This window comes from Hippocampus zosterae, chromosome 10 (assembly GCF_025434085.1).
Source record: "Hippocampus zosterae strain Florida chromosome 10, ASM2543408v3, whole genome shotgun sequence".
Lineage (NCBI taxonomy): Eukaryota > Metazoa > Chordata > Actinopteri > Syngnathiformes > Syngnathidae > Hippocampus > Hippocampus zosterae.
In genome coordinates, this window is record NC_067460.1 from 16946332 (window position 1) to 16973347 (window position 27016).

Below are 27016 nucleotides of genomic sequence, written 5' to 3' on the forward strand. Positions count from 1 at the left end.
TAAGTCGTAACCTTCTCATATCGCAACCGATTTTGATTGGAATTATTTTGATTGGAAGTACTGTCATTTCCAAAGCACGTGCTATGATTTATCTATCTATCTATCTATCTATCTATCTATCTATCTATCTATCTATCTATCTATCTATCTATCTATCTATCTATCTATCTATCTATCTATCTATCTATCTATCTATCTATCTATCTATCTATCTATCTATCTATCTATCTGAAAAACACACACACACACACACACACACACACACACACACACACACACACACACAAACAGAGAGAGAGAGAGAAAAAAAATCTAAATTTCATGAAAAAAACATTTTCATCATTTGCACTAAAATAAAACAAGAGTTTTCCAGGATTACCATTTACTTTTTTCCCCCACAAACAATTCCCCAAAACAAACAAATGACCATTTGCAGAAACTCAGAACAGGTTTTATCAGTTTCACGCCAAGTCAAACCTGTTCCAGTTTCTAAGCAGTGAGTGAATCACTCAACTTTGTATTTGATTCATCCAGTGTGTTTTGTCCCTCTTAAGGAACAGTTGGGTTCGGATAAACTTTTACCTTGAAAAGCAAACCTCTGGCTTGCATCACAGCACCCCATGGCCTCAGCGTGGTCTGAAGAGGAGACCTTTGTCTGCTCAGTCTGTTTGGAGACCCTGAAGGATCCTGCAACTCTACCCTGTGGACATTCTTATTGTTTGGCTTGTATCCAGAGTCATTGGGACAAAGGGAACAGCAAGGGCCAGTACAGCTGCCCCCAATGCAGGCAGATCTTCAAGCCTCGGCCGACACTGGCAAAGAGCACGCTCCTAGTGGAAGCTATGGAGAAGCTCAGGACCAATAGTCTCAAGCAAAGTCCCTCTACGACTGGTTCCTCCGCTCCGCCATCAGAACCCATCTATCTGGAGATTCTTCCAGAAACTGACACGAGGCACGGCAGTGTGTATCCTCAGCTTCCTGTCATGGCTGCCAGGCTCTGCCCTCAGCATAACCAGCCCTTGGATCTGTTTTGCCACACTGACAGGGAATGTGTGTGTGTGGTTTGTTGCCAGCATGGACACAAAGGGCATCGTGTACTCAAACCCGAAGAAGAGAGGAAGGAGAGACAAGTATGTGCAAATTGAAGAATTTTGAATTGCTTCAACTACTAAGTGACTATTTTTATTTTATTTTATTTTTTTAGAAAGAGCTCACTCAGATGCAGGGAGAGGTGGTGAGGCGATGCCGGGAAACAGAGAAAACTCTAAAGGAACTCCCGAATGTTGCCCGTCAACACAAAGTATGATTAATTTGAATGTGTATATCGTAAGATCAATTTTAACATCCTTGGTTTTCTCTGTCTATTGCGTCAATACATCTCATTTCAAGTGAAATCATTGGTAGTGAATTTCTGATGCGATTTCACCTTAAGCCTGCTGGGCTGGGCGGGAAGCTCTTGCATTTACTTGAAACGTGTACATAAGCTGTATTCAAAATGGATAGATTGATGTAAGTTGTTGTAATTCCTCATCTTTCCATTTCCAGGCTTTGGTCCAGGCTTTGCAACAAGAGAGACTGGATTTGTTTTCTGATCTTATCGATGTCATTACTCTCACCGGCACTCAAGTCGGTGAGCTTCTCTGCACTCGCGAGCGATCTTATGGAAGCCAAATTGAGGGCTATATTCACAGACTGGAACAGGAGATAGTACAGCTTCATTGGAAGGGGGAGGAGCTGAAGAGGCTAGCAGACATGCAGGACCATATCTGCTTCTTAAAGGTAGTAGAGCGTCAAATGGTAGGCTGTATCACTGATTTGGTTTTCACTGACCTTTTGCAGATGACCGATCGTTGTTTTGGCCAAGTCTAATGTCTATGTGTGTGTGTGTGTGTGTGTGTGTGTGTGTGTGTGTGTGTGTGTGTGTGTGTGTGTGTGATTAATGTTGTGCTGTTAAGAATTTCCTCACAATGGAGAAGGCAGGTGCAACTGACAGCACCCAAGAATCGATTCTGTGCAAAGAGGACGCGGTGGTAGCCGATGTCCGCTCGGTCTTAAAGGAGCTTCAAGAGTCCATAAAAGAGCTCTGCCGATCCAGTCTTGCCAAACTTGTCACTTTAGGTCAGTTTAGATTTTCCGCCCTCACTCTTGTCCCTTCTTGATATCAAGTGGACCTTTATCGCCGTAGTGAATGAGGACCCCGCGGCCTCGAAAACTGAAGGTGCCACGGCCCCGGACGTAATGACAACAGATGGCTTTGTGCAAAACACGGGTGAAGGTAAATTAGCACAGCACCAAATTTTCTCTCAATGTTACAAACAACAAACACTACAAATCTGGTTTTTATTTTTATTCCTGTAGTGTATGAGGTGCAAAATCCTGAACCTGCACCTGCACCTTTACATCGACCCCAAGGTAAGTGATAATCGTGAAGCTGTATACGCTTGACTATATCACCATTTTTTTTAAAGACATGAGCCATGTTACCCTCATCTTATTGCAGCACTAAACAGTTTCCCATATGCGAAAAATATTGACATTGTTAGGCTTCCGACTTTGTTTTATACACTTTGGTGAAGTCGTCTTCCGTGAATCAATTGCAAGATAGAAGGGGAAAGTTAATAATGGGACCCAATTTGGATGTTTTTGCTTACCATGTAAAGATGGAATCATTTCAAACATGTGAAGCGCGTATTCACTCTTATGAGTTGCTGCATAACCGTACGAGGTGAAGCGGAACGCTAAGCCTCGCGGTCTTTTAATGCCTTTTTTCATTGCTACTGAATACAATTGACTTGTGATGAATTGAATTGATTCAGCCTCTGCCAATGAAGCGTCAGCACCGCCGCCACCATTCCCCCAGTCTCAACATCAAGGTGACTAACAAGGTGCAAGTGGCTGCCTTGACAACCTTGTCACATTTAACACATTCACCCTCTCCTTTGTGTTCTAAGCACCTCCTGTCGCAACAATGGGACTTGTAAGCCCGGAACCAAAGACGAGGGAAGAATTGCTGAAATGTGAGTCCATTTTTTTCCCTCCATTTTCAAGAGTAAAAGAGATAATCTATGGCAGGGGTGCCCATTAGGTAGATCCTGATCTACCGGTAGATCTAAGACAGGTCCTAAGTAGATCCGAGGAGTGTCAAGAAGAAAAAAAACAAACAACCATTTGTGTGTCTTTGTACATGTTAGTAATATATTTTTTGTGTTAATATACACTGCACACTAATCATCTTGTCAGTCTCATTTTCACAAAAAAAATATTTAAAAAATAAAATAAAGCGGGTATATCTTAAATTTGTGTGCGTGTGTGCGTGCGCGCGCCGGTAAAGGTAGATCCCATGAGGTTAGTTGATTGAAAAGTAGCTCTTCGATCCAAAAAGTTTGGGCACCCCTGATCTATGGTGTACTCCTTGTGAAGAATTTTAGGTGGTTCCATAGTCTTAATTAAAAAAAAAAAAAAATATATATATATATATATATATATATATATATATATATATTTTTTTTTTTTTTTTTACCCTTCAGTTCACTTTGAGCCCACAATGGACCCCAACACAGTGTACCGCAATATACAACTTTCGGAGGGCGGTCGTAAGGCCACACTGCGTGCAGGGAACCTGAACCCAGTGGACCACCCGGAACGCTTCCTCTACTGGCGACAGCTTCTCTGCAGAGAACCACTGGGAGGCAGCCCATACTACTGGGAGGTGGAATGGACTGGCTCGAAGGTGATCTTAGCTAGACTACACATCAGCAAACACAAATATCGTCCACACCTTTGAGGATTTGATGCGGGGGAAGAAAATCTACAGACTTCCAAACTATTGAAAATGGGGTTCAGTATGCTGTAGCTGACTGCTGCTTAAAATTAACAGCGGATGAATTTTGCACTAGGGATGAGACATCCATTTGCAGGTAGAGAGTGTTTCCATCTTTATTCAGATTGTAAAAAGAAAACATGAATTCCTCTATTCACATTTTTCCTGAAACGGAGAGCAAAATGTAGTCACATTTTTTTTTGCTAAGCAGGTGGCAGTCCTGAAATGTTTACAAATATCCGTGTTGTAGTTTTTGGGTTATACACAATTCTTTTTTTTCTTTTTTTTTTGCCAGGAAGAAAAATTGGAATTAGAATTTCCGCTTTCTCATTATTCAGATTACCATTGGAGTAGCGTACAAGGATATGGATCGCCAGTCTTCTGATGACAAAAGCCGTTTGGGCCACAATCCATGTTCTTGGAGCTTGTACTGGTCTGGGACCGGTTTCTCCTTCTGGCACGATGGCCATGAAAAAGTCCTGGGTTCACCCAAAGGCAGACGGATTGGAACCTATCTGGATCAGCATGCAGGCATTTTGGCTTTTTATCGCATCAACAATGAACAAGCTCACCTCATCCACAGACACGTGACCCAGTTCAGCGGTCCGCTCTACCCGGCATTCCGGTTCTGGGGTGGAGTTGGTGCTACTGTAAAAATTAGCCAGTTGGATTGAAATACAAATTCAAAAGAATGTGCAGTTGATTGAAATACAACTCGGTTGCGGTCGCAATATGATTCCCCACCCCGCCCTTCTGCTGCACACTGTGTCCTAATTTATGTACCGGTAACAAAAATATATTGATAATAAAGAGAAATAAAAGAATTCATCGCATGCAACTTATCAGTTTTATTTTATTTGTTTATTCCGATCAAGCAAATGATATAAACCTTCAAAGAGTGAACCTTCCTTTATCACAGTCCAAAAATTACCCGTGATAGGCGAAATCCGTGAAATAGTCAGCTTTATTTTTTTTGTTTCAAATTATTATTAAATATTATACTACAGAATATGAATGTAAATATTTTCTTACAAATAACTATGATTTTGTAAAAAAAATAATACTGTAAACTAATAATTTTAATATTCAACACGAGGTTGGACACATTGTGTCTCATGCATATTTCACAGTTCCTCTGACTTTATTGATTTATTATTATGTTTTCTGAACGTGGGAGGAAAAACCTCACGCAGGCACGGGGAGAACATGCAAACTCCACACAGGAAGGCCGGAGTCAAACCCTGCACCTCTGCACTGTGAGGGCAATGTGCTAACCTGTCATATATCACATCAGTGAAAAAAATACCGTAAATAAATAAATAAATGTGAGAGAGGTTTGGTTGAATCTGAATACTTTATAATTGTTGTGGTTGTTAAGTAAGGGCGTCATGTTTGGGCCGCATCATAGTTATGGTTGCCAAAAGGGGCAGAGACCGTTACAACGGTCACACCCAGTGATGAGCGTCATTTCCTAACAAGGCCTCCTCCCTCTGTTGGCCTAAATGCTGTCAAAAGCATTGACCTTCATGAACAACTTATATCCTAAAATCTGTTTTCAAATATCCATACTCATCATTTCACAGCATTACTCTTGGCTGTACTACTTCAAGGGCGCGTTGGCAATTTTTATGTTAGATTTTTATTGTATTTATTTATTTATTTTCTAGGAAATATGTCATGCAGACGAGTAGAACTTTTTGAACACTGTGAATTATTATGCTATAAAACACTAATAATGCCCCCCCCCCCCCACCCCCCACATACACACATACAGTATGACTTGTGACTAGTGAAATCTCTAGTGAAATCTGCTGAGCCACTCTGGGTGTGTTTACGGACTAGACAAGTAGTTCGAGGCATTTAGACTTGCCCTTTACCTAATATGTTCTTTTGGGAGCACGAATAATCACCCCATCATATTACATAATAGTGTCTGGATTGATGATTATCATTTTCACTGCTAGTTAAGTAAGAGAGTAGGGTGACTCTTGTTTTTTTTTTCACTGTTAGTATTTTTTGACGACACTTTCTTCACATTTCAAAATTCTACACAAAGCACCCCACGATGACCAGATGGAAAAATATTTTGGGAAACTTTTCCAAATGTATAATCTGAAATTAAAAAAATACATGCGCGGTCACATAATTATTCAAAATGTGAGGAAAAAACAAAAATGTGCATTTCAAACAAATACAACAAACGATTCATAGACAAACAGCACTCCCTCCCGTACATGCAATTGTAGTTGGGGGCTTGCCACACTTTGTCATTGGTACATGAAAACTATGTTAAAATATTATTGCAATCAATCAATATATACTGTTTATGTACAGTATATTGCAATATCACGCTAGGGTCACTGAAGGCAATGAATTTCCAGCTGGTGAAAATGTAAACAGTCATCTGTCGCTATAACCCTTTGACTGACAGGAGGTCAGTGGAGGATTTATTCCCGTTGAAATCTTAAATCTGTCCTGCCTGTTTTCCTTCTCTCCCTGCTGCAACACACCTGATTCAAATGATCAGCGAGCTCTGAATGAGAACGATCCTCCTCATTTCAATCGGGTGTGTTGCAGCAGGGTCAGATGGAAAAGAGGCAGGACGCGGGCCCGCGAGGACCGACTTTGGACGCCGCTGCTTTAAGTCAAGTGGGACAGGCTCACCCCGACCCCTTATTTTGTTTTTTTTGGAGCATAGAGCTGCACAAAGATATCTCTGTAATGGAATGTCATTCTAACACCCACACCCACACACACACTTCAGACCCTTAGAACTAATTATTATCAGCAGGTAAGGGAGCGCATTGACCTGCCGGTTGAGTCGAAGCTCCTGTGGGCTAAAGTCAAACTCTGGCAGCGTTTTGACCCAGATTTGATACCTCTGACAACCGGACACAGTGCGCTCGCATGACTTCCAACTCTCTCATGCAGCCGTAGCCACTCAGAGTGATGAGAGATGCAGTGCAAGTATTTCGGGAATTCCCGTCGCGCGGCTACCGCCTGCGCTTCGCACGGAGGAGCTCTACCCAAATAAGGCTGGACATTTGTACTGCGCTGATGGAGTGGGAAGCGGTAGCAGGGAGCTGCTAAAGGCCATGCCCTTTTTAGGATGAATTTTCCTTTTTTTTTCCCCTTCCCCATCCAAGCCCTCCTATTTCCACTTGACACACCCTCCATCCACCGCACCCACCCGCTCAAATGTTTCTGTCATTAAATCGTCTGCCCCTTTTAAGCCAGCATTTTTAAGGAGGGAGATCTCCGTAAAGAAAAGAGCCACACTCCACAACCCGCTGCACATTCGGCCAGCAGAGAGCAGATCCATTCCCTCACTGTGAGTAGTAATTATGTTCATTCACATCTCAACAAATTTCTGAGCACACTGATTTAAGTAATTGATGGCCTATTGACCGACAAAGGAGGCAACAGGTCTGTGTCAAATGGTCACGGGATGCAGCTGTACGATGCGACCGTTTTCCTACCTTTTTATTGAGCTGAGTGCTGTATTAGGTGTGTGAGTGTGTTTTGCTGCTAATTAACCAGGCCCTCTTAAAGTCCGACACGTGCGTCGTCTCCTTTAGCAAGCCGGGTCTTTTAGGTGTTTTTAGCGTGACCACAATGACCCCACCCGGACATGCAGGCTCACAGGGGTTTCCAGGTGGGGCAATTAGATGACTTGTGAGAGATGTCTTCATCTAATCAGGGGGTTGGCAACCTGCGGCTCAAGAGCCGCCTGTGGCTCTTTAATGTCGTCCTAGTGGCTCCGTGGAGCGTTCCCAAAAATGTTTGAAAATTGAAAAATAAGGGGGCGGGAAACATTTTTTTTGTTTTAATATGGTTTTTGTAAGAGGACAAACGGGACACAAACATTAACGTTTTCCAATGCTGTAAAAATGTGTAGAAATGTGTTGCCTTCATTATAAGGCTTTTAATTTTTTGCGGCCGCAGACATATTTGATTTTGGTCCAATATGGCTCTTTCAACATTTTGGGTTGCCGACCCCTGATCTAATCTAATCAGACAATCAAGAAAATGGCCTCCAACAGTTTCGTCCACCATTGGAACAAGAAAACCGAGACCCACAAGCTCAGCTGTCCATATTTTTGTGCTTTATTACCTCCTGTTAAGCACACTGTGTCCATATAGGATCATCAGGAGCCGATATGACTGTGGTGGCTCGGCTGCATGACGCAATGCAGCGAACGCCTCATTTACCACAGCTGGAAACACGGGTTTCCTGTCCTAGCTGTTGGCCGACTCGGCCATGGAAACGGCTAACCGCAGCGGGAAAACACAGCTGCACAGAAGCGGGGAATAAAAAATAGCAGAAAATTATAAGCAGGCCCTTTACCATACTTGCTTATGCGTTGCCATGGTGCAACTGATGTGCTTTCTAGGAGATGGCTTGTGATGTTTGAGGATGCGGCCAGACCGCACCAAAGTTTGTCGGCCATCTTGAGTTATGGGCTCAATTACAAGAATAACAATATCCTCCCAAAACCACCAAGAGAGACACTACAGTATTTGACTTATTCATTTTTTAAAAATTATTTTTTGACACTGACTGTAAAAAAAAACAAAAAAAAAAACGTATCGCCGCCAGTGACACAAAGCAGTTAAAGGCGGCGTTGCCCGTCTAACATTTGGTGCGTTAACCCTGACTATTTTGAACCTACCCAGGAACAGGAAAGTGAAGTGACCTGACGTCAAGATGGCAGCAAAGGTTGGATTGGTTCAGACAGCACCTTGATTCGAGTTGTGCACACACAAAAAAAAAAAACAATCGAGTACATGAAAAACGCTGGCAAGCATTTGTATGTATGTTGGCAGAGAGCAACAAGTCATGTGGTGTGTATGACAAAGAAGATCCATGCAAAGATGGCTGATTTAGAGCTCCCTCTCTGTGCACCACATTGCTTTTGGACGCAAAGACAATGATGTGCAGGAGGGACTCACTCTGCTGATAAAGTCACCCTAATGGCAAAACAGGAGATCCACTTGAGCAGCTGAGCATTTTTGCTTCATTCCACGCTTGGGACACGCATGTCTAAGATGTTTTGTATTTTCAGATGTATATTGTTTGTAAACGTTTATGAGTTTGGCCACATGCATGTTGGAGCTTTGAAATTCCAGTTTGACTTTCGAACTGGAACTTTTTTTTGTGTTCTTGTAATGCCTGAATGCCAGAATTAAACGGCGCAACGATTCAGAATTTCACTAAATTTGCAGTCCGGGCAATGATATGTGATGAAAGTGAATTCTGCTAGCTTTGAAAGTTAATCAAACCGCTCATGGCAAGGTTACTTTTGAAAATACGCGAACATTGCAGGGAATAAATGATGCGTTTTCCACATAAGCAGGGAGCTGGCATGGCAAACAAAGGTCCATCCTATGGCATGAGCCGGCAGGTTCAGGACAAGATTGAGAGCAAGTATGACCAGGATCTGGAGCAGATTCTGGTGGAGTGGATCGTTCGCCAGTGTGGCTCTGACGCCAAAAGGCCAGAGTCGGGAAAAACGGGATTCCAGGCATGGCTGAAAGACGGATGTGTGAGTGCATGACACAATCACACTGTTGGTTTTTTCGACTGACCCACATCTTCTGTAAGTCACCCACTTGTGGCGAATCTTGACCATCAAGATCTTTCTGTATCTTTTCCTTGTCATCCTTCCCTTCGGTTCAGGTCCTGAGTGAATTGATCAATAGTCTTTTTCCTGGAGACAAACCCGTGAAGAAGATACAGAGCTCAACCATGGCTTTCAAACAGATGGAGCAGATCTCTCAGTTCCTCAATGCTGCTGAGAAGTATGGCGTCACGAAGACTGACATGTTTCAGACTGTCGACCTCTGGGAAGGTTAGATGACTCTTCATTTCTGTTACCGGAAACGCCACACTGCTACTGTCATGATGGAACACAAGTGGTCGAATGTCTGTGAATAGTAAAATATACCCTCACCCTTGAAGTTGATGAAGGATGAATCATCAATATGAAATCTCAAAAGATTTTCTGATGTCTCACTCGATACGTGGCGGTCGTGTATGCAGCAGGGATATACTGTAGTCGGGTTTTTCGTTGTAGTTGGCTTCTAATTCCGTTTTGACTTTAGTTTTGTAAATTTCGTTTTAATTACTCTTTCGGGAGCGTTTGTTTTTATTAATTTGTATTCCACCTCCTGCCAAAGTACTTCATTGTAGTTTTTTACTATTTATAGAATTTTATTTTTTAAATCATCTTCCTAAAATAATTGCCCAAGTCATGTTTTGGCAAATGTATCCATTTGTTTTTTTTACACCTTTTCCTGATATTGGCCACCTCTGCTAAAATCGAATGTGGTTAAACAGGTTACCGTACTAATTCAATTCCACCCCTGCAATAAAATTATTAATAAATGTGATTGGTATTTTTGTTTTCTGGAGAAAAAAAATACTTGAGCCATTGTTTTCAGGAGGTGAAGTTATGGAAAATTTGCAGGATTAAAAAAAAAAGTCACAATACATACTGTGCAATAAAGTCACCTTCATTCTTCTATATAGCTCAACGGTAATAACCTGCAGGGTTGCCACAGTTACCTTGAAAAAGTAACTGTTATTTATTATTTTTTCCTTTTTCGATTGTACACTAACAGATCCAAGGGCGGTGTCTCTGTTTGTCGGCAGGTAAGGACCTTGCAGCAGTGCAAAGGACCCTTTCAGCTCTCGGCAGCTTGGCTGTCACCAAGGATGAGGGCACGTACCAGGGCGACCCAAACTGGTTCTTTAAGTGAGTCCCGTCTTAAAATAATGTATACATTGTTCAGCATCAATAAGCACTCAAGTTATTTTTTGTTTCTATGTGCTCTTGTAGGAAAGCGCAGGAGAACAAGCGAGAATTCTCAGATGATCAGATGAAGGCGGGCAAAAATGTGATTGGTCTCCAGATGGGGTCAAACAAGGGAGCCAGTCAGGAAGGCATGAGCTACGGAAGGCCGAGGCAAATCCTGTAAAATCCCTGAGCCACAGGAATGATACAACCCCGATGCCCGTTACACCATTTGAGAGCCTGTAAACAGTACAGTGGCCATTCAAGAAGGTCCTCCCAATTTCTTTTTTTTTCCTTTTCCCAATTCAGTAACCCCCTGCCGCTTCTTTGGGCATTTAGTTTCAAATGAGTAACCCAAGTCTCAACCCTTGACACAACCCACACTGTTCACTTTTGCAGAGCCTCACCTTGCGCTATTTTGTCAGCCCCAGTTTATTAAGAGCTTATTAAAAGCACTACATACATCTTATGATCCTGGATTTGATCACAAAAAGTAACACCTTTTATCACCCATCTTTGTATGACAAGACTACCACCATGGGGAACTTTCAGTATTACTTAAAAAAAAAAACGATGCATATCTCCTGCTATCTACAGTATGTATGCCTGCTGTATCAGCACTGACATTTTGTACATTTTCATATTAAATAATGACTTGGAAGTATATGTGTAGAAAAATAAATGTGTGGTTTGTATTTGTCAGAGTTGATGGGTAAGGTAATATAAAATTGAGGTACTTTTCAGTTCACTGCAAAATTCAGCATTAAAAAAAACCATCGCAGCTGGTTTTGCATCAAACCCAAAGACGATACTTCAAGTCCTTTATTGTCATTCATGTGACTTGCACAGCAAAGCACAATTTGCAACTCCTCTTTAACTGTACAACAGTAAAGAGAACTTGTACATCTTCAAAAAAAACTGTATAAAAACATTGTTTCATAGGCAGCACAAATTATGTACGTTATATAAGGCATATATAAGCAACACTTCAGTAAAAACTATAGGTGTGCACAATCCACAATTGAAAAATCCACGTCAAGTTTTTTTCAGTAGTTGGTTGATCATCAGCCACAAGTAGGTCTCCTGGGCTTTAACGTCAAATGCAATTTATCCTCCATCAAAAATACCTTTTTATTTTCATATCAGATTTTTTTAAATGAGGCCACTTCTCACACTCACACGAATCAGACTCAAACAACTGCTCGCTCACAGCATATTGATACCTTTTTATAAAGTGCATACATTACATTCCCCACAAGGAATAGCAAATTCTTCTGCAACAAGCGGTTTTACTGAGACTTGAATTCCTTTTGGTTTTCTCTCAAGTGTTTTGTGAGCGATGGCTGCACAGTCACATTCCAAAAAGATGTTCACAGAAGCCCTGGCGTGTGAATCGCATTTAAAATGCTCCGCTCCACAGTGAACTCCATCCACAGTTCAATCAACAGTCTACATTGCACAGTAAGACAAACCACAGTGAACTGGGTGGAGAAGGTCGAGGGGGAAACCTGAGACAGCCAAAGAGAACCTTTGTCCCAATTTCGGGCTCTGTCATGTCGTCATCATGTCTCGATCGATAAGTGGCATTTTGGCCTCTGAGTCATGCACTGCATGCAGCTCGACCCCAGATTCCCGCTCCTGACTGCCTTCGTCCTCCTCATCTAATGCCTCCTCCACTCGACGCCCATTCCTGACTCTGTGACCTGTTTTCCTCCAGGACAGGCATTGAAGGCATCTGAGGTCCAGGTGGGCCATGGCGGCCTCCAATATGTAGTAGAGAGACCAAAACAATGCAAAGCAGCCAAGCAGGAGCAGAAACTGGACAAGATATGAAAAGATAGAAGTCAAGAGACACAAAAATATTAAGAGCATAACCAGCAGGGAGACCTGTAATTGCACATGATAGCTGCTTCATAAAGTCCCTTGCAATTGTGTGTAGATGAACAGAGAGAGAGAGCTAGCTAGCTAGCTAGCTAGCCCACCTCTAGCTAGCTAGCCCGACAGCTAGTTAGCTAGCTCGCCATCTAGCTAGCTGGCTAGCCACCTAGTTCCTGAGCAACTTCCGGAAAGAGGCTGCCAAGTACCACAACAAATTTAGGTAATACAGACCTGCTCCTTTTTGATGCAGTTTGAGTAGGTAGGTCATGGAGAATGATGGACAGCATAAAAAAAGAGGTGAGCTTTGTTTTGAGGCAACTTACCCTGAGACTGCTTGAGGTGAACGGACTGATCATCTCTGAAGGAATATCAAGGCCCGGGGAGCAAGGCAAGGAGAAGTTGCTGTGCAGATATTTGCCACTCATGGCATCCCTCACCAGCCTGCCATTTATTGGAAAAGTGGTCAATAAAACATGATACAAGCAAGTCATGGAAGAGAACAAGTAATAATAAATCGATACTGTATGAACAACAGCTCAAATTGTTTATGATCCCTTAAAACTTTCTAGAATTGTTCAGCAAAATAATCCACTCAGCTCAAATGAAACGGTTATTTGTCTTTTGAATTGACACCGAATCAAAAGGTGCTTTGTGGATTCGACGCAATCTGTTCGCTCCATTTTTACCGGTTAACGCCATGCAAAAGCCACACGATCCTTTAGTGAATTCGGCCCAAGGTTTGCACATTTTGCAAAACACACTATAATGTGGGCTCAGTTTAGACAAAATTAAAATGGCAATTATTTTAGCTGATAAAGAATGCCGATAACGGCTTACATTTGTCTGTCCTTGACATCCTTGAAGGTCAGAGAAGATCCGTACAGAGTCAACTTCCACTGCTTTAATTCCCCCACACTGGCACATTGTTGAGATGATGGTTCCTCTACATCAGCACAGAGATGGGTCATTGTGGGAGCAAGTGGAGCAATGGAGCGCATTGCATGGAGCAACAAAAATGTGTGCAATTCAAAACGTGCGTGAACTGAGCAGCCACAGCTTACTATGGTCAGATAGCTTGAGGTAGTATTGACCGTCAGCTCTCTCCCCCCAGCAACGCACAGTGGAGAATGTCCAGTCCTGGTAGCCTGCAGAGTCTCTGGGTGGGGGTAAAGGGGTAACGGCAAAGGCAGAGAAGAATATTCATTTTGAGCACAGATATGGCTTGGATGCGCCAATCAGAATATGTGAGCTGTTGCGACGGCGGGGCCACCTGTCAATAGCCCGTCGAGCCCCAATGACCGATGGAATACCGCTGGGACAGAACAACACAATCTCCAGGTTGCCACGGCAAGGGTGGGTTATTGTCACCGTAACAGCCACATGTTCCAGTGTCCGCATTCCGGACAGTGCCAAGTCAGCAGCAGTGACTGAGAAGAGAAACAGACAGAGAAAGTGTGTCTTGTCTTTCCTTTTCAAACATATGGAGGTTCCAATCGCTCATGTCCTGGAATCAAAGCCTGCACAAAAAAATTCAACCGGTCAAAATGATGACGGTGCCCATTTGCAAGGGGTATGCATTTCAAGTTTGTGATTTGCACCCAATAATATCCAACCGCTGGAGCACATGTATTATAATGCATTTATTATAGAAAGAATAAAAAACATGTTTTGTAACTGCTATACCTTTTATATTCATCAGCCCTAAAACATTTACAAGTCGCAGAAACTGCACAGGCAACCGAACTGATGGTGCCAGAATTCCACAGGTCTGCCTTTACAGTTTAGGCCACAATCAGTTGATGCATTATCATTAAAAATGAGTGCAAACAATGTAATTCATTATCGTTTTACACAGTTTTGATTTGGATTGACTTTTAAGTGGATTAAATATTTATGACAATCAGGACCGAACCTCACCGACGACTCAGTGCTCACCCAAGAATGACAGCAAGGTGTTCTTTTCATACTTCCTGGACGATGACAACTAATGAGCTCATGTGCTCTTTGACCATTTAAGGTTGCAAAACACCCTCAGGCTGAGGAGGGACATGAGTTGATGGAAAGTATAAACAAAGGTATAGACTTATAGTCAATGGGTAGTAATTTTCAGAAGGGTAAGAGCCTCGGGAGATGTAAACAAAACCATTTGAAATGTGGGCTCTTGAGACTACAGAACACTTTTCCACTTTGCATCAGTCCATCTTAGATCGGCTCAGGCCCAGAGGAGTTGGCGGCGTTTCTGAGTGTTATTGATAAATGGCTTTTGCTTTGCCTAGTGGAGTTTTAACTGGCACTCACGGATCTAGTGTCGAACTGGGTTTTCTGACATTGGTTTTCTAAACTGCCTGAGCCCATATGGAGATATGATTTACGGACACATTGATGGCGGTTTTTGAAGCAGTGCCACCTGATGGATCAAAGGTCACAGCAATTCAATGTTTTCGTTTTTTTGGCCTTGCTGCTCACATGCAGTGATTTCTCCAGATTCTCTGAACCTTTTGGTGAGATGATGGACCATAGATGATGAAATACGTAAATTCCTTGCAACTGTACATTGAGAAAGATTGTACTCAAACTGTTTTCTCATGTCGTCGTTCACAACGAGGTGAACCTCGCCCCACCATGTGAATGTCGCTGATGATGTAGTGGTACTCCCGTCTGTGTTCGGGCAGCTTGGGATCAGTGACTGTGTGGGTGTAAATGATTGTATGTCTGTACATGTGACCCGTGACTGACTGGCAACCGGTTCAGTGTGTAGTCGGCCTTCCGCTCGAAGTCAGCTGGGAGAGACCCCAGCATCCCCCTGTGACCCTGTTCAGGATAATCGGTGCTGAAAGTGGATGGATGGAAGACTGAGCAATTCCGTGGAGCTCGTTTTGTACCCAATCATGGCACCCGACTGTTCCAAACAGGTGTTTGATGAGCATTCCTCAACTTGCCCAGTCTTTTTTGGCTCCTATCCCAGCTTTTTTGGAACATTTTCTAGCGGTGAAATTCTAGGTTTATTATTTGCACCAAAAAAAACCCTAAACAAACTAAGTGTATCAGCTCGTGTATTCAATTCAATCCAGGTTGAACATGATTTGCACATGATTGCATTCTGTGTTGATTTATGTTTAACACAGCCTCGCAACTTCATTGGAATTGGGTTTATAGTTTAAGGGTAGAGGTAAACTGAACAAGCAGGCCGCTCTGGCAGTGAGCCTGACTGCTAAAGGGCCCAGAAAAGTGCGAGACGACAGACGGATAAGGGGTAAGGAAAAGAGATGAGAGGCAGGAAATGTTTCTGCTACAGTTTGATCGCCACAAACACAAGATGTGGAAAAAGAAGACAATAATAATGAGGGAATCTGAACACTGAGCAGAGTTGCTGACCAACAAGTGCCCAAACGTAAAAAATGAGAGAACAAAAAAACACGGGCCATTTGGAGCCACGTGGTTCAGTGAGTAAATGTGGACGCCTCAATATAGAAGCAGCAGAACATTACCTAATATGGACGCTTAAGTCAGACTTGAGGAAATGAAAGGAGGGAAAGGGGGGGAGGTGGCTCCACGGTGTCGCGTAGAAGTTAACCATTGAATGCCGAGCTGAGAGGGAGAAGAAGAGAAGAGCCGCAAATTCAGGTACCTTTCCAGGTGCGAACCAGCTCCTTGGGATACGATGGAATGGACACTTTCTCGTCGAATACCGAGCTCTGATAGGATACAAGAAATGGCACTGGCTCCCATATCTGCAAACCACAGCAGGACAAAAAAAATACACAGTCCATTTCCTTGATTCAGCAATGAGGTTAACATGTGTTTCTTTCATTGATTTTAAATACTTGGTGTTTGCAGCTCGACATGTGTATTTATGTACCTTGGCTGCGTTAACAAGTTTCCATGCGTTGAGGAGACCGAAACCATGCTGATGACTGTGATGGAAACCGGCCCCGTTCTCCCTCCAGTCTGAACTGTTGTCACACTAATGGGTGAATGTTAGAACAAACAAGGATACCGTTTTGTTCTCACGCGTTAAATCTACAGGGAGAAACACTCTCCCAATGAGAGCAGACATATTGCTAAGAGTGGCACAAGACATCAGTTGTTTTACCTTGGTGGCAGTGAAGGCGATGATGTGCTGGACGTCCCTCCAACCGAGGCAAGGTCGGACCTGGAGCATGAGAGCCACCATGCCGGCTGCCAAGGGGGCGGCGGCGGACGTGCCAGTGTGGCTCTCTGTACAGCCTGTCCCCTGCTGCATGAACCAGTCCGACGTTACCTACACAGACAGACGGGCTGAAGCTATACAAACCACGGACAACCTGGTATGGCGTAAACAGACAAGCGGTGGGAATAGCTCCTCTCCCAGCCAAACAAACACACAGCTAAGAATGTTTCCATCAATTGCCTTTGTCACAGATTTGTTCATCTCAAACAGGACTGTGTGACAGTATTAAGACTAAATCTGACTCAGTCATTGGTGTCTGTCTTGGATAAGCAACTATCCCTAAACGTCTGTCGAAGAGCGATTGAGATCTGTGTATAGAACTCTGACGATATGACATGACCAAGGCAAAAATCGATGCTGTATGATCACTTCGAAGGGGACGACAATAAAATATTTCAAATTCCGGGCCCAGTTTTATTTATTTATTTATTTATTTATGTTGAGCAGACAGTGGATTTAAGAATATTCATTGAGGATTAGCTTTGAAACCAAGGAAGCCAGAAAAAGGAATTTGTCCAAATAAAACTCAAGAGCCAGGAAGTACAATTACTTTAAGAGAGGATAACAAAGAGAAACCAAAACTCGGGAGGAATCCAACCATAAAATATAAACAGTAAAGTAATAGGACCCGACTCCTAATGGATTAGGGATTAGACTGCAGTGCTGGCAAACTTTCACTTTGGTGAAATACTAAGTCCTGTCACTGAACATCAGACGCTTCAAAAATGAAAAAAATGTAAATTGCACTTGCAGGAAACAGGAGGAAACTACTCCTACTTTTACTTGCACGGTCCGTTCCCACTTGCGACGCTTTTATCTCTGTAGTGTACAGCATGAGCGCTAAACAAGTGGCTCATAGATGATGCTGACAGGAGAGTCCACTCACGCTCATTGCGTACAAGAAAAAACATTTTCATCTTGGTGATGTGCAGTTAACAGCAGGCAACATGATAGAGGGGGGAATTCGCAGCACTCTCAGTGTTTACGTGTAGAGTAAACACTCTTCCGAACAGCTGTGCAAGCTGTTGAAGATTTCAGGCTCCTAATCGCTGCTCTGTGTGTGCCTGAGTACACGATTCTTGTTGACCAACCTTGTATGAAGTGGCACAATGTCTCACGTTATAATTGCATTCTATATTAACAAAGATGTTAGTTTATTTCGCTAATCGGGATGGAACCTGTCAATCATCAACTCAGATTAAATTTTTTTTAAAAAAGACCAAATCTAAAACGGACAACAAGGTGCACTACACAGACATAATCACATTTCCCAGACTCTTCCTTAGCTGTACTGTAGACTGTTATTATAATATCTTTACACATAATTATTTCAATTTTTGAATAAAGCATTTTTTAAATTCAATTACAGCGATAAATTTGTTGTTTCCTGCGTCAATCCCGAATGGGCCACACAGTTAAATTTATAAATTCCAGTGCAGGGTAAAGACTGGGCCAATAAGTGCACTGTGGTCAGCTTGTGGCTCACTCTCCTCTCGAGAGAGGTCATTTCATCAAATCGCTTCCCCCCCAGGAAATGGCATTCCTGTTTCTATAGTGACAAGGAAAAAACACCAACAAATAAATGGCTGGCTTCTATGATTCCCGACAGCATAAAAGGAACAAAAACAAAAACACTAAAATTGATCATGTGATCATATGTCTAAAAACATAGGGAACAAATTCAAACGATCAGACCAATTGAGCTACAATTTGGCATATGTAAGTTGTGTTCACAAGTAAAACTTACAATGCTCCTGAGCTTATTCCCTCCGCTGCTGAATGTGACAGCCAACATGGATGCACACTCTTCAGCATAAAAGGGCATCCTGCCATTCTCGTCAACAGCTCCTATATCCAAAACAGTACAATATAAAAATTATTTTTGGGACATTCTGCAACGATGTACAGTGAAAACTCAATTTTACCAATGGTGATGGTGTAGATGGAGTTGGCATAACCATCATAGTTGCAATTGTCATTGTATTGACCTCCATTGCCACTGGCAACCACAAAGATGCTTCCAAAACCACGTCTTCCTGCAATGACTCCGTGCTGAAGTGCAGCCTGTGAAGAAAATTTAATATACCGTAACTCTCCAACTACTGTATACGGACTACTTTGAAAAAACGGAATATTATTTTATACAACAAATATCACATCTATTCACAGACGCGAATACTGGCCAAGTAAATGTTGAGATGTATTGCCCTCTACAGGAGAAAAATTACACTGCACTAGGTCAAACTGCCGAGCCATCATTCTCATTTACCTAATAAATGTTCTCCACAGTGAAACCTAAAAATGCTGATCATAATCGATTTTTGGACACTGGTCCAGCTCCTGCTCTGGAAGTAATTCTTCTCCTACAAAATAATTAGTTTGTTGGTTAAAAAAAAAATTAACCACTGTAAAACCTTTATTAAATGTTAAGGCAAATGAACTCTACATTTTTCGTTCCAGTATATAAAAAATACTATTAGTTAATTACCAAAGTAAGTCAAATGAACAGAAAGAATAAAACAGTAGTCTAAAATGATGAATGCCACAGGTGTAATGTGTGGCGCAAGGAAAACTACTTTACATCAATGAAAAAGCCACCTCAAATAGAAGAATATCACCAGCAGTTAATTGCAAAAATCAAAGTAAAAGCTTGGGTTACATCCTGTAGGATACAACAGCAAATGTAGCAAGAAAAGAAAAACCAATAATCTCAACAAGTGAACATTCTGACCTTGCCCAAAGGATGGGGTCCATCCACAGTGTGTCCATCATCATCAGGACCCCAACTAGGAAAACACAATTTACATCCCTTTCACAATGTGCGACGGATTGATTAAATACAGATTTTAAATTATAATTAAGACCAGGCAGACAAACTAGACAAAAGGATCACAGTGACACACGTGTTGTTACCTGCAGCTGTAGATGTCGTTGACTTGGTAGTGTTTGTTGAAGGCTATGGCCTCCAGGCTATCCGTCAAGGGGCCGTCCAGGACCCTTATCCCTGCAGATGCAAGTGATTGATGTTTCAGCCTATACCTCACTCAACACATTGGAATGAGGCATTAAAAACAAACTACATTCCTATTGTGTACCTGCCACCTTACTGCCATACGCGACGCCCACAGCACAAAAGCTGTTGTTGGGAACTGCAGCGATTTCACCAGCACATCGAGTACCGTGGTGGTTGTCACTGTGCACATCCGGGTGAGGCATAGGGTCTGGGTCATTGGAGTTCAGATCATAGCTGCCCTCTGGACTCTATTACATTTGGGTAAATAAATGTGTGCGTAAAAATCATGAAATAGGAATGATTCAGTTGATACATATTCATTTGAAAATTCATTTACACAACTATCCACTGCGTGTGAGGAAAACACAACTGGAGCCATCAATTTAGATGAAAAAAATTCCACAGATTAGGTGTGGTAAGAAGAGCTGATTACGATTGGCCTCATCTACAGCTATGTGGCAACTTGTTTCTGCAGTCACAATAGCTTTTTTTTGCTTCAAAAGCTGATAATTAATCCATATTACAGTATTTCATATGTTTTAAGAAAACGGGGATCCTATAGTTCAAAAACCAAGATCAGTTTTGGATTCGCACGCAAAAATTGGTTTAAAGAAGCTGTCTGACTTAACTAAAAAAAAAATTTGTGTTCTCCAGCGTAATTGGGTTAAGAAATTACTGCGGTGAATAGAATGAATAACAGTGACTTACATAATTGGGTTTGAGGTCTTTATGGGTGTGTTGTACCCCGTCATCGACCACCACCACAGTGACTCCTTGGCCAGTGATGTTGTGCTCCCATATGCCGGTCACATTGATGTCCATGTCCTTATTAACACCATTGTGCTTCAATGCAAGCATGTAATGCAAAGGGAGGACATAGACTAGAGTAAACAATAAGAATGCATTGTCTGAAGACAATTGCAGCTAATGACGTACATAAATTAGGGGGGTTTATTTGGGTCGAACACGTTTCGCTGAGTGCTTGTAAGCATTTCAGATTTCACCTTGCAAAGTACACATCGTGACATCATTTACACAGAATGAAACAGTAATATGTATATACAGTACTATAATTACGTTGCCTCACCAAGTGCCACTGTTTAGGGTAATGGGGGTCATTAAAAGCCATAGATCGTTTCGAGCGGCTGAGCACCCTCTCCTGGGAGTACCAAAGGACATTCGGATGGTTTGCCAGCACTTTCCCAGGATGGAGATTATTCCTCCAAACATTAGCACCGGGATGAGACGAACACAGCAAGTAGTGGCCTTCTAAGTGTCCAATTTGGCCCTGGTTGTGCAGCCCAGCCTGTTCTGCCACCTGGAATGATGAAAGTACAGAGGAAGATGAAGTACAAATGTAGATCAATATTGAGCTCCTCCCACACAGACAATTTCAAACCACATCCGCTACGAATTGTGATGTGTGACAAGATCATACATCAAATAAGAAAATACAGGAAGGGGTAGCTGCTGCATGATTCGCTAAAATGCTTCCAATTCTCTGCATCACTGTTTCCCAACCAGGGCTTGGTACAGGTACCTCTGGGGGTGCATGAGCACATTGCAAGTGGTACGTGGAAACATATACCAGTGTATTTCCATGTTCAATAACCTGCAGCACTGCTGCACCGGAATCACAAAAGCTGTGCGGCAGCTCAGGTCTCATTAAAGCTCAGACGACTGATGAAAAGAAAGTAAAACTGCTTCAGTGAGTCCAATTATTATTTTTGTTCAATATTTTGTTCTGTATAAAAGCTCAAGCTGTCAAAGGAGCGCCACTCTATTGTGGTAAATGCTCCATAGAAAAAAAGGCAGATTTTTTTCCTTTAATTTGATTCCTCATTTGGTTTGTTTATATTATTAATTTTCAATGGGCAAAATACTTCATCTTATGTTTCATTTGAGTTTTTAATCAAGGCAATGCCTAAGAATTAAATGTTCAAATTAATGACACAAAATAAAATCTGGTTTAAAAATCTGTTGTGCTACGTTCTACTTTTGGAGAATCACCAACATGTATGACAGAGGGGGTACTCATGATATGACAAAATTGTGTACCGCTCTACATGACTGGGAGCTAATGTGTATGTAACGAATAGAAAGGATGTCTCTTTATTCTTGGCAAACGTGTTCTCTGTGCCACACATAACTCTCTTTTATAACACTATGAATGAGTATTCCATAGTTAGTTGCACATGTACTGTAATAGTAAAGTAACAGACACAACATGTTTGTTGACATTGTAATGTCATTACATTGTGTGAATGAAGCACAGCACCTGGTTGGCAATGACATCAAGCTCCTCACATTCCAGTTCATCCTCATGATGTGGGTCAGCATGAAGTCTGACAGCCCATGACTGACCTGAATCACAGGATGGCGCTGGAGGTGACTGAAAAGGAAATGACTGGATGCCGTACTGCAAATGGGTCAGAAGTAAAAGAGCAAAAGTGGAGAGAAACAGGAGGAGAATGAAGATGGTAAAATGGAGAGTTGCCATCACAAAAAAGGATGACAAGAAGAGTCAACTGGTTGAGACCTCATCTGAACATTAAGCCTGGATGTGAGAAAAAGAAAGAGAGAGAGAGAGAGAGGGAGGACATAAGTCCTGGTCAGTGGCAATTTGAAAAGAAGGGCTGGATCAACATAGTGTCTTGTGACAGTGTGACCTTTTACCACATTTCAGGTTTCAAAGAAAGATTCATTCATTCATTCATCTTCCGTACCGCTTGATCCTCACTAGGGTCGCAGGGGGTGCTGGAGCCTATCCCAGCTGTCTCCGGGCAGTAGGCGGGGGACACCCTGAATCGGTTGCCAGCCAATCGCAGGGCACACATAGACGAACACCCATCCACGCTCACACTCACACCTAGGGACAATTCAGAGTGTTCAATCAGCCTACCATGCATATTTTTGGAATGTGGGAGGAAACCGGAGCACCCGGAGAAAACCCACGCAGGCCCGGGGAGAACATGCAAACTCCACACAGGGAGGCCGGAGCTGGAATCGAACCCGGTACCTCTGCACTGTGAAGCCGACGTGCTAACCACTGGACTACCGGGCAGCCCTCAAAGAAAGATATAAAATATAATTTTTTTGTGTGTGAAGAATCAACAGCATGTGGGACACAATCATAAGGTGGAGTGAAATTCACACTATGCTGTTCTGCTGTTTTTTATTAACTCATGAAAAGTGACAAATTGGTCTCGACGTAAGAGGGGATTCACTAACACGAATGAAGACACAAAAATAAGTTAATGATATTTTTCAATCTCTGTTTAGTGCTTTGTATTCCAGGTAGTGTCTGCACTGATAAATAAATCAAAAGTAATTCACTCTTATAGAGCTACAGATACGTCTTTCCAGAGCGTCGGACATAATGTATTGTACAGGGTACTTCTGAAAAGCAAAGGCTCAATAACGACTGGCAGTTGAAATATCCTGTCTTATAGTCAATTAGAGACCCAGGCAATGCTCTAAAAACTGCTGCGACACGCTAATGCTGAAGTTTTCAGTGGCTTTGGAGCTGCGTATGTTAAACGATTAGTGTATGTCGAGCTCACTGAAAAGCCATCTAACGTTTATTTTGGCATTTCTCGTCAGACAAGAAGCCACAAGGGGGGTAGACAGCTAACTGCGGTAAGGAAGCTGGTGTTTCTTTTTTCAATAAGTGTCTTACAATGTTCCAATTGCGGAAGTTTATCAGCAAAACAGTTAAGTAGTGGACAGTATTTTATCAGTCGACTGTACAAGCGCCGTCCATTTCCTTGTCTTTTAATAGATAAAGAAGCAGTCATGACAATTTACAAATTAAAAGCTGTATCGTTAATTACCTCCAAATGCAAATCGTTCCTCTCGTGTCTCTGGTGAAATGTGTATGAACAGTAATGAAGTCCTATGATGGACTCAATTGTACGGTTGCGCCGATCACTTCCGCAATACGTACGCAGGCCACGCCTTGTTTGTATGACGTCATACGGATGTTCGTCATTCGTTAACGTATACGCACTTCCTTCCAAATGTTCTAATATTTGTTGGAGAGTTTAATCTCTCGGTAAATATTTTGAAATCAACAAAGAGCCAGACAATTATTTGTACATTGTTATTCCTTAGTGAGTTATCGCTAACTGATCTCGAATGAATTTACTGTGCCTTCTATTGTTACTGCAGATACTTACTGATACAGTATTGCATTATCCATTTATTATGTGTGTCCAAATATTTTTATTTAATAGTGAATTAAATCATCATCTGAGCTGCTTTTCGGTCACGAGGGTGCTGGAGAGAGAGAGAGAGAGCGAGGATCATACACAAACGTGGGTTTAAATTCATAAGCACACACACAAAGGGAGGCAACACACATATTCTGGATTAAAATGTATTTAGGGAAGGATAATGTCACAAGATTTTCATTTTCAAAAATCATTTCCAGTATTTTTTATATTCATTTGAAATATTTGCATATGTCTTGATCATAGGATATGCTGCGCCTGCACATACCTTTCTTGTAGTGCAAAAAACAACAAGAAAAACATGACAGAACATGTACTTCATTAGAAAAATTATGACTGTGACTGACATCCTGTATAACATGTTTTTGAGGTGGTTTCTGGGCCTTTCGTCATTGAGTATTGCCTTGACTATTTGTCCGTGTCATGAAAAAAGCCCCAGAGGTTTTAGGGTGGCAAGACTTAAGAGACGGTATCGATGATGTGCAATAATGCAGACGTTCTTTGCAACAATAAGAAAATGCGTTGGACTGTAGATCTGTAAAACTAATTGCATGTGCAATAGATACACTTAAGATGAGAGTACAATAAGTGACATCAAATACTGACACCATGTTCAGCAATTTCAAGCAAAACAGACTATAATGTGATATAAGACAGTTTTTCTTTAGAATTCTTTGGCGGGGTTAGGGAAATTGTGTAATTTAATAGATGTAATTATATAATGTTCAGGAGTTTAATTTATTTAATCTGTCTGAATACTACAGCTGCACGCGAGCATGCGAACAAACGCAGACATGCTCGTCTCATTTGTTTTTGTCCTAAGCAAGTGACAGAAGATCACAAAACCCACCAAAATCACACACAGATAAACATGCCATTGCGCACACTGTCAATTATGTCTTCCTTGGCTCTGTAAACATCCTGGTCAATTCATTGCACGAAGCTCTGTAGTATTTTTCTCTTGGGTTCCCCATCTATGGTGGCCTTGAAGTGCAAAACATAACAGCATATCTTAAAACACAAAAATAAATAACACAAAAAAGCAAACAAAAAACACAAGAAATAAAAACACAACAGCAAATTGAAACAAACCAAATAAATAAACAACTAACTAAACAATAAAATAAAACTAAATAACTAAAACAAAACAACAAAAAGCAAAAACAATTAAAAAAACAAAGGTCAGATACACTTGAGCGGGTTAAATCTTGGGAGGTTGGGGAGACTCGTGCTGCTTTCCTGTTTTGTTGTCATTTATTTTTTGTTGTTTGGTTAGTTATTTTTTTCATTCGTTGTTGGGTTTAACTATTGGTTGCTGTGGTTCGCACTTCAGGGCCACCATGAGCATCAAATAAATGTCTGTTTCTATAAAAGTATTTATTATACATTGAAATGGTATATAGATATTCAAAGCTACTTTTTTTTCCTTTTTGAATGCTTTTTCATCCTTTTTTAATATATAAATGTGCATAGGAGCTTGCGTGAAACACCAACCCTTCTATTCATATCATTTTTGCCATCACAGGCCTGTGCCTTATCCTCGGACAAACTTATCTTTCAAGTGGTTTAGTTGTATCATAAATATGTATTTTAATTATTTTTGCTTTGCCCACGCAGCAAGCCTCCAGTTAATAAGCGATTGCACAGCAGTTTCTCTTAGCATCACCACGACAACCAGCCATACCATTTTAAAGTACGTACAACAAAGATAGAGCGGTCCCAATCCCAAAAGCAAGAGTCAGAGTGCCTTTTAGTGTATAGTGAACTCCCTTTAGATCTTGCAATCTATTTTCCAGTTTATTTTGCGGAAAAATATTTTACTTTGTAACACAGCACAACTTGCATCACTTTTTTGGGTTTACATGGAGACTTTCCAATTGAAATAATTCCGACTGAAGAATTGTGGTCAACTGTTCACATGAGACGTGATCTATTCTGATCCGTCGCTGACATGCCCCATTACATTATTCAGAACAGTCGTTTTAGAGCCTTGTGACATGCGGATATCGATCTAAACATCACAATTTTTATCTACTTAGCACAGTAGTTGTGATTGTTGCGACACTTTTATCAAAGCGTTATCTTAATAAAAACAAGTTACAAGTAGTTTTAAACAAAGTTTCCTGTTGCAGCCGAGCTCTGGTTGGACGCTATCATTTTCAAGTGCGTAAATGTCACTACGCATTTACGTCAAGACAGAACATGTGCAGACCGGACACAGACTGGCAATACCCACTGAACTGTTGACATGACGTTTGTTGGATTGGCAAAACGAAAATACCACCGTTGTGAATCCAAATGAAATTCCACTCCGATTGGGCCTTTTTATTCCAAGTGAGGTGTTTATAAGGAGCATTTTCATTCCGTTTAGTCGTTCGGTTTCATTTTAATCGGACTACAAGGCTCCATGTAAACCCAGCTAATTTGCGGGCTCCACGATACCCTTCGTCCTCCAGTTCACCAGCTCACTTGAGAAGTGATATGTCATCAGAGAAGTCGCCCTGTGGGTGAAGGCAGCGAGCAAAGCGCCACTGGCACACCATGAGACACAACGGCAGCATGAAGAGAGCACAGATACCCGCCATGATGTAGGCAATGGTCATAAGAGTGGACTCGTCTGTCTGGGGGATGTTGTAGCCACAGTCCTCCAGGTCAATACCGAAGAAAGGGCCTTCCACAGAGGTAATGCGAAACTCGTCATGAACTGAAAATGGTAGAGTGGAGTGGAATGTGATTAGGAGAAAAGAAGACAAACTTACAGACATACAAAGCCTGATAAAAAGCATTCCCCCCCTTACCCGATTTATTTATTGTATTTTTTAACACATTTCTTGTATTTAAATGTGAGTGATCTTAAAACCTTCAAACTTCAAAGACTCACAATGGAGAGCTTATTTCAATAGGAACAGCCTGCTTAAAGTATATCACATACCACCAAATACCACCATAATGCAGCATCTCAATTGGATTCAAATCAACACTTTGATTTAGCAACTCTAAAACCTTAATTTGGGGATTTTTAATTCAGAGGTGTTTCAGGTTGTCTGCCAGTGAAACCGACTCATT

General features: G+C 41.7%; 4 protein-coding genes across 10 annotated transcripts in view; 2 read left to right on the forward strand and 2 right to left on the reverse strand.

The window, feature by feature from the left end:
• Nucleotides 1–27016, reverse strand: part of bace1 (beta-secretase 1) — a 60443-nt gene that overhangs the window by 28134 nt on the left and 5293 nt on the right. For 2 of the 4 annotated variants that reach the window (XM_052078309.1, XM_052078306.1), the window contains one exon: nucleotides 24083–26654. In XM_052078309.1, the coding sequence (XP_051934269.1) occupies nucleotides 26416–26654 (239 nt within the window). In that variant the 3' untranslated portion in view covers nucleotides 24083–26415. Of the gene's footprint in view, nucleotides 1–24082; nucleotides 26655–27016 lie in introns of those variants that run through there. The other 2 variants (XM_052078307.1, XM_052078308.1) reach the window with 2 other exon arrangements.
• Nucleotides 507–4658, forward strand: ftr86 (finTRIM family, member 86). 3 transcript variants are annotated; one of them, XM_052078303.1, is made up of 10 exons: nucleotides 507–1130; nucleotides 1205–1300; nucleotides 1546–1797; nucleotides 1956–2118; nucleotides 2186–2275; nucleotides 2359–2412; nucleotides 2817–2873; nucleotides 2952–3017; nucleotides 3528–3730; nucleotides 4159–4658. In XM_052078303.1, exons 1-10 carry the CDS (start codon nucleotides 621–623, stop codon nucleotides 4492–4494), a joined length of 1827 nt encoding a protein of 608 aa, XP_051934263.1. In that variant the 5' UTR covers nucleotides 507–620; the 3' UTR covers nucleotides 4495–4658. The 3 variants fall into 3 exon arrangements, with proteins under 3 accessions (XP_051934263.1, XP_051934264.1, XP_051934265.1); XM_052078304.1 differs by having other exon boundaries at nucleotides 2186–2269; XM_052078305.1 differs by having other exon boundaries at nucleotides 1546–1779.
• On the forward strand, nucleotides 6995–11283 carry tagln (transgelin). Its single transcript, XM_052078315.1, has 6 exons — nucleotides 6995–7151; nucleotides 8498–8540; nucleotides 9175–9366; nucleotides 9501–9672; nucleotides 10476–10578; nucleotides 10663–11283. Exons 2-6 carry the CDS (start codon nucleotides 8529–8531, stop codon nucleotides 10799–10801), a joined length of 618 nt encoding a protein of 205 aa, XP_051934275.1. The 5' UTR covers nucleotides 6995–7151; nucleotides 8498–8528; the 3' UTR covers nucleotides 10802–11283.
• On the reverse strand, nucleotides 11425–23677 carry pcsk7 (proprotein convertase subtilisin/kexin type 7). Of its 2 annotated transcripts, XM_052078294.1 has the most exons (17): nucleotides 23552–23677; nucleotides 21997–22274; nucleotides 20806–21036; nucleotides 20427–20561; nucleotides 19801–19966; nucleotides 19619–19709; nucleotides 19437–19491; nucleotides 18631–18769; nucleotides 18453–18553; nucleotides 16589–16756; nucleotides 16355–16459; nucleotides 16124–16226; nucleotides 13766–13922; nucleotides 13557–13651; nucleotides 13333–13438; nucleotides 12819–12936; nucleotides 11425–12435 (listed from the first exon to the last, which is right to left on the reverse strand). In XM_052078294.1, the coding sequence occupies exons 2-17, from the start codon at nucleotides 22216–22218 to the stop codon at nucleotides 12169–12171; spliced, it is 2259 nt and encodes a 752-aa protein (XP_051934254.1). In that variant the 5' UTR covers nucleotides 22219–22274; nucleotides 23552–23677; the 3' UTR covers nucleotides 11425–12168. The 2 variants fall into 2 exon arrangements, with proteins under 2 accessions (XP_051934254.1, XP_051934256.1); XM_052078296.1 differs by lacking the exons at nucleotides 18453–18553; nucleotides 18631–18769.

What these genes read in the sequence shown, in the direction of transcription:
- ftr86 (XM_052078303.1), top strand. Translation starts at nt 621, where the DNA reads ATGGCCTCAGCGTGGTCTGAAGAGGAGACCTTTGTCTGCTCAGTCTGT. An exon ending in AGGTAGTAGAGCGTCAAATG is followed by an intron (nt 1,798 to 1,955) that starts GTAGGCTGTATC and finishes TGTGCTGTTAAG; the next exon opens with AATTTCCTCACAATGGAGAA. An exon ending in ACCTTTACATCGACCCCAAG is followed by an intron (nt 2,413 to 2,816) that starts GTAAGTGATAAT and finishes GAATTGATTCAG; the next exon opens with CCTCTGCCAATGAAGCGTCA.
- tagln (XM_052078315.1), top strand. An exon ending in CATGGCTGAAAGACGGATGT is followed by an intron (nt 9,367 to 9,500) that starts GTGAGTGCATGA and finishes CCTTCGGTTCAG; the next exon opens with GTCCTGAGTGAATTGATCAA. An exon ending in GACCCAAACTGGTTCTTTAA is followed by an intron (nt 10,579 to 10,662) that starts GTGAGTCCCGTC and finishes GTGCTCTTGTAG; the next exon opens with GAAAGCGCAGGAGAACAAGC.
- pcsk7 (XM_052078294.1), bottom strand. Translation starts at nt 22,218, where the DNA reads ATGGCAACTCTCCATTTTACCATCTTCATTCTCCTCCTGTTTCTCTCC. An exon ending in ACCCTAAACAGTGGCACTTG is followed by an intron (nt 20,562 to 20,805) that starts GTGAGGCAACGT and finishes CTTGCATTGAAG; the next exon opens with CACAATGGTGTTAATAAGGA. An exon ending in GATGTCAAGGACAGACAAAT is followed by an intron (nt 12,937 to 13,332) that starts GTAAGCCGTTAT and finishes AATAAATGGCAG; the next exon opens with GCTGGTGAGGGATGCCATGA.